Source organism: Piliocolobus tephrosceles, chromosome 7 (genome assembly GCF_002776525.5).
Source record: "Piliocolobus tephrosceles isolate RC106 chromosome 7, ASM277652v3, whole genome shotgun sequence".
In the NCBI taxonomy this organism is placed as follows: Eukaryota; Metazoa; Chordata; class Mammalia; order Primates; family Cercopithecidae; genus Piliocolobus; species Piliocolobus tephrosceles.
In genome coordinates, this window is record NC_045440.1 from 36,287,398 (window position 1) to 36,293,396 (window position 5,999).

At 49.5% G+C, this 5,999-nt stretch overlaps 1 protein-coding gene across 1 annotated transcript; it reads right to left on the reverse strand.

The window, feature by feature from the left end:
• Window positions 1-346: 346 nt before the first annotated feature.
• GOT1L1 (glutamic-oxaloacetic transaminase 1 like 1) lies at window positions 347-5,242 on the reverse strand. Its single transcript, XM_026453906.1, has 8 exons — window positions 5,065-5,242; window positions 3,668-3,779; window positions 3,301-3,410; window positions 2,989-3,081; window positions 2,744-2,894; window positions 1,769-1,934; window positions 1,140-1,282; window positions 347-551 (listed from the first exon to the last, which is right to left on the reverse strand). Exons 1-8 carry the CDS (start codon window positions 5,239-5,241, stop codon window positions 376-378), a joined length of 1,128 nt encoding a protein of 375 aa, XP_026309691.1. The 5' UTR covers window position 5,242; the 3' UTR covers window positions 347-375.
• Between the last annotated feature and the right edge of the window lie 757 nt (window positions 5,243-5,999).

Sequence of the window (5,999 nt, forward strand, 5' to 3'; positions counted from 1 at the left end):
TGTTTATACATTCTGACTTCTATCACATTCAGCCTTAAAATGTTACTTAAGTGTTTTATGTGACTAAGGCTTGTCTCCCAACTAGACTGTAAGTGTCTGGAGAAAACAGGCTGGTTCATACCTGTTTTTGTACTCCCTTTCACAGCCAGCTCAGGGCCTTAATGTAGTAGGTGCTCAATAAATATAAGATGGCCAATGAAGGCAGATATACCCTTCCCCTCCGGGCCTTTCTTTCTCCCTCTCTCTCTCTCTCTCTCTGTACTGAGGCCAGACCATTGCTTCATAAATAAGTGAAGAAAGTGCTTTGTAAATAAATGAATTGTAGCAATGAATAATCAGCACAAGATTTTTGCAAAGACTAAAGTTTTATTCCAATCAGGGTTTTTTTTCCTTTGGAAGACATATCTCTGAGCCCTCTGTGAGGAGGACAGCCTCATTGATGCCCTCAGTGATGTAATTTATGTTGTTGGCATTGATGCAGCTGAAGTTAATCTGACTGTTCTTGGGGATGTAGATGTGCTTCTTCCTGACCAGGTATTCCACCTGCTGGGCTAAAATCACGACAAGGTCTCAGATCCTGAGACTGGCCATCTCCAATTCTCCTCTAGCCCAGGCTGGTTTCTTTTCTCATTTTCTATTGATTGATTGATTGATTGAGATGGAGTTTTGATCTTGTTGCCCAGGCTGGAGTGCAATGGCGCAGTGTCGGCTCACTGCAACTTTCGCCTCCCAGGTTCAAGTGATTCTCCTGCCTCAGCCTTCCAAGTAGCTAGGATTACGGGATGCACCACCATGCCCGGCTACTTTTTGTTTTTTGTTCTTTTAGTAGAGACAGGGTTTTACCGTGTTTGCTAGCCTGGTCTCGAACTCCTGACCTCAGGGGATCCACCCACCTCGGCCTCCCAAAGTGTTGAGATTACAGGCATGAGCCACTGCACCAGGCACCCAGGCTGGTTTATGAAGGATAGGGAGTGTCGGTACTTCTGGGGGTCCAGAGGTGTCTTTAAAGCAGCCCATTTTCCAGAGGACAGAATCAAAATCTGGAGTGAAGCTAGGAACTGGTCACCTAGTCCATGAAGTTTAATGCTCAAATACAGGCCAAAGGTCAGAAAGGGGGACACCCGCCCCCAGACCCTTACAGTTGAGTCCAAGATAGCCATGGGTCCCACTCTGCTCAGTGATGTGACCCCAGGACCCAGGGGTTCCCAGGAGCCGGAGTTTCTCCTTCACTTTTTCCTTGGTTAGCATGATGTTCTCTACAACTTCTTTTAGACTCTGCTTCCTACCAAGGAAGGACAATGAGAAAGGAGGGTGTGAGGACCCCCTTGCCCTCAAACCTCCCTCATTGCCAGTCCACTCTTTTTACCTTCAAAGGTCCCCAACAGAGTGCCTGAGGCTCTGGGATGATTATGAGTGGGAGGGAGATTTGATCCCTTATTAATTTAAGCAAGCCAAGGAGGCTCCCAGGCAGATTTTGCCAGAGTTGCAAGCCCCTGATGCTGTCTAATCTCCCCGAGCAACCTGGAAGAGTTCAGGTAACATTGGCCTGGGTGCAAAACAAATGTCCTATCACTCCGTCCCCTAAGGCAACCCTTGGTATAGGCACCGCCATTGGTATACATCAGGTCCTCAGTAAATGTTGACGAATGAATGGAGTAAAAAGGTCACATGGGCAGGAGAGAAGCACCCTGCTGAATCCTGTGGATCAGCAGGTCTGCAGGCGCCCAGGGCCTCTCCCATCCCTTCCTGCTCCAGCCCTCACCCTTACCATTCTGCCAGCAGAGCAGGGTTGCAGAGGATGGAGGTGATAATGCGTGCACCCGTGTTGGGAGGATTTAGCCACAGGGCCTCGGCTAATCCCTTCAGCTGGGAGAGGACACCCAGCAGCTGCTGGTTGTTGACTGCCACCACCACTAGGATCCCCACTCCTTCATCTGCAGTGTTGGGAAGACAGCCTCAGCCTTAGCCCCTTCCTCCACTCCTAAGACCTTCACCTAGATCTCAACCTCCAACCTCGCAGAAAAAAGGGTTGAGCCACCCTCATCGCAGCCCAGCCAGGGTGGTATTCAGGCTCCGAGAAGTTGCCAGAGGCTCTCCTTCCAGCAAAAGTACCCATAAGTCAGAGTCTTAAAGGAGGAAGGAACTTGAAAAATCACTAAGTTCTACTCTTCTGTTTTTTCCTTTCCTTTTTTCTTTTAAGGGACTATCTCTCTGTCTGTCACCCAGGCTAGAGTGCAATGGTGGAATCATAGCTCACTGCAACTTCAACCTCCTGGACTTAAGCAGTCCTCCTGCCTCAGCCCCCCGGGTAGCTAGGACTACCAGTGTGTACCACTATGCCCAACTGATTTAATTGTTTGTAGAGACAGGGTCTCGGTGTGTTGCCCAGGCTGGTCTTGAATTCCTGGCTTCAAGTGATCACCTAACCTCGACCTCCCAAAGGAGGGATTGGGAGGTGTCAACTGGGATTACAAGTGTCACCCACCATGCCAGCCCCACCTTCTCATCTTATAGTTGAGGAAACAGAGGCCTGAGGGAGTGAAATTATCTAAGTCAAATTGGGTTGGGTGGCTAGATTGAGTAACAGAACAAAATTTTAGCTCAGTGCTCCTCACTTCTGCCTCTATAGTGCTCTCCCTGGAGTCCTTGGCTCCCTCCTAAGGAGGAGATATCAAAAACATCACTGCTGTGAGCGCGGCCCCACTCCAGCAATAGACCCTCCCTTCTTCTGCCTGTACTGTACCATAAATGCCAAAATTCTTGGACAGAGACTGGCTGCAGAAGAACTCAAAGCCTTGAGACACAAAGTATTGTAAGATTCTAGTATCTTCTTCCAAGTCACCGGTGTATAAACCTTGACAGGGAATATCAAAAAATGGGAATATCTGCTTGCTCTGTAGGAGAAAGGAGAACAAAAAAAGAATGAGACGGATGGAGGAGAGAGCAGAGAGTCAAAGACAGGAAGGCTGGGCGGGAGATTGGGTTTACCTTTATCATGGACACCAACTTTGCCCACCCACTTGGTGTCAACTTGCAGTCGATAATGTTCCCAATCACAAGGACACAGCCATGTGGGATCTGCTGCAAGTACAGACAGTCTCATCAGGCTTCACCTTTACCCAGGAGTGGTGGCCCCGGGGCATTTGGGGGTGAAGTCCTCCTCCATGTTAGTTACCATTGAAGGGCCAGGCAAATTCAAACCTGGAAAAGGTCTTGAATGACTTAAGAGGTGTGGGGAGGAGAGGAACATTAGACTGTAAGTCAGCTCTGGGGAGGAGTTTGTGAGCAGGGCCCCTCTACCTCCACCACATTGAGGAGTATGTCAGGGTCCACGCATAGCTTCTTGGGGTTCCAGATGGAGTATTCACAAACTGTAAAGCCCATGTCCTGGAAGACGAGTCCATGCAGTTCTGTGGGAACACAGACCCCCCCGCCACTAACTGGTACATGGGAAACAGAGAGACGGAGGCAGAGGTACTGGAGTGTGAGGCTGAGAGTCACTGGCTGAAGGTGGGACATTAACAGGAAAAGGACATAAATAGCTTGGCTTGTCTGCCATTTTGCTCATGATAGAGAATGAGGGATAACAGTGAAGATGGCAAATGGGATGAGGATTAGGAACAGGGGATGGGGATTTGCTGTCGCCCTCATCTTGGGTAAGACTAACCTTTTTGAGAAGAGATGATGTAAACTATACGAGCATCCTTATGCCAAGCTCTGAGAAACTGGACCCCAAGCTGGAAGGCACCACTGTCACCAACAGTATGTACACCCCCTACCTGCCATCAAGAAATAGACAGAAATAGGCCTGGTGCGGTGGCTCACACCTGTAATTCCAGCACTTTGGGAGGCCCAAGGTGGGCGGATCACTTGAGGTCAGGAATTTGAGACCAGCCTGGCCAACATGGTGAAACCCCGTCTCTACTAAAATTACAAAAATTAGCCACCAGATGTGGTGGCACACACCTGTAATCCCAGCTACTCAAGAGGCTGAGGCAGGAGAATCACTTGAACCTGGGAGGCGGAGGTTGCAGTGAGCGGAGATCAAGCCACTGCGCTCCAGTGTGGGTGACAGAGTGAGACTCCATCTCAAAAAAATAATAAGTAAATACACATTAAAAAATGAAAAGAAATAGAAATAATACTCTAAAACAGTAATGGAGGCCAGGCGCGGTGGCTCATGCCTGTAATCCCAGCACTTTGGGAGGACAAGGTAGGCGAATCCTCTGAGGCCAGGAGTTTGAGACTAGCCTGGCCAACATGGTGAAACCCTGTCTCTACAAGAAATGCAAAAACTAGCCAGGTGTGGTGGCACACGCCTGTGATTCCAGCTACGCAGGAGGATGCAGCATGAGAATTGCTTGAACCCAGGAGGTGGAGGTTGCGGTGAGCCGAGATGGCACCACTGCACTCTAGCCTGAGTGACAGAGTGAGACTCTGTCTCAAAATATATATATATATGAAATACATTAAAAAATAAAACAGTGGGCTGGGCGCGGTGGCTCAAGCCTGTAATCCCAGCACTTTGGGAGGCCGAGACGGGCGGATCACGAGGTCAGGAGATCCAGACCATGCTGGCTAACACGGTGAAACCCCGTCTCTACTAACATACAAAAATCTAGCCAGGTGAGGTGGCGGGCACCTGTAGTCCCAGCTACTCGGGAGGCTGAGGCAGGAGAATGGCGTAAACCCGGGAGGCGGAGCTTGCAGTGAGCTGAGATCCGGCCACTGCACTCCAGCCTGGGCGACAGAGTGAGACCCCGTCTCAAAAAAAGATAAATAAATAAATAAAAAATAAAACAGTAACGGGAATACTAACACCACCTCCAATTCAGATCATTCGTATCTCGAAAGAGCTTTCAAATCAGCAGTATGAGGAGGGAATACCTGGACTAGGATTCCGATCCTGACTCTATGGCTAAAGCTGTGGACTCTCTGAGCCTCAGGTATCTCCTTTATCAATACCAGGGGGCCCTCCAAGGTCCCTTTCGGGTTTAAGGTTGAGCAGACCCAGAGACCCACTCTCTTTGTCAGGATGAGCCAGGGGAGGGCCTGCCTTCTCACCCTGTTCTTCACAATGGCTTGGCTGTGCTTTCCAAAGAGGAGTTCTAGAGAGGCCTGGATGAATGATTTCAGGCCCATGGTGGGCAAGTACTCATAATTCAGGGAGGGATCCTGTGAAATCTGTAGTCGGGTCTTCTGCACCACGAGAGAAACCCAGGGATGGCCTTCATTTGTCATGCAGACTGTGAGGAAAACCACAGAGGAAGCTCCAGATGCCTGGTTTGGGCCCCCAGGGCTGAGCTCTGCAGGCAGCCCGCAAAAAAGTCTGTCCTGGACTCCATGGGGCTGTGGGAAGGTGCCCGTGAAAATACAACTTTCCCTTTTCTTTTCTCCTTGATGAAAACAATATGCTGTTAGTGAATGTGTATCATTTTTGTCTTTTTAAAAAAGACAACTGAAACCTATGCCATTTTCTTTTTTTCCTTTTCTTTTTTTTTTTTTTTTTTTTTTGAGACGGAGTCTGGCTCTGTCGCCCAGGCTGGAGCGCAGTGGCCAGATCTCAGCTCACTGCAAGATCCGCCTCCCAGGTTCACGCCATTCTCCTGCCTCAGCCTCCTGAGTAGCTGGGATTACAGGCGCCCGCCACCTCGCCCGGCTAGTTTTTTGTATTTTTTAGTAGAGACGGGGTTTCACCGTGTTAGCCAGCATGGTCTCGATCTCCCGACCTCGTGATCCACCCATCTCGGCCTCCCAAAGTGCTGGGATTACAGGCTTGAGCCACCGCGCCCGGCCTATGCCATTTTAAAGGTTAAAAATTATGCAAGCCCAGGATCGGTGGCTCAAGCCTATAATCCCAGCACTTCAGGAGGCTAAGGTAGGTGGATCACTTGAGTTCAGTTCAGGACCAGCCTGGGCAACATGACGAAACCCTGTCTCTACAAAAACGTACAAAACAGCCAGACATGGTGGCCAGCGCCTGTAGTCCCAGCTACTCA

Coding starts and splice junctions, on each gene's coding strand:
- GOT1L1 (XM_026453906.1), bottom strand. CDS start 5,241: ATGACAAATGAAGGCCATCCCTGGGTTTCTCTCGTGGTGCAGAAGACC. Junction 1,283..1,768: donor CCTGCTCTGCTGGCAGAATG/GTAAGGGTGAGG, acceptor CTTCCTTGGTAG/GAAGCAGAGTCTAAAAGAAG. Junction 552..1,139: donor TGGCTATCTTGGACTCAACT/GTAAGGGTCTGG, acceptor TCGTGATTTTAG/CCCAGCAGGTGGAATACCTG.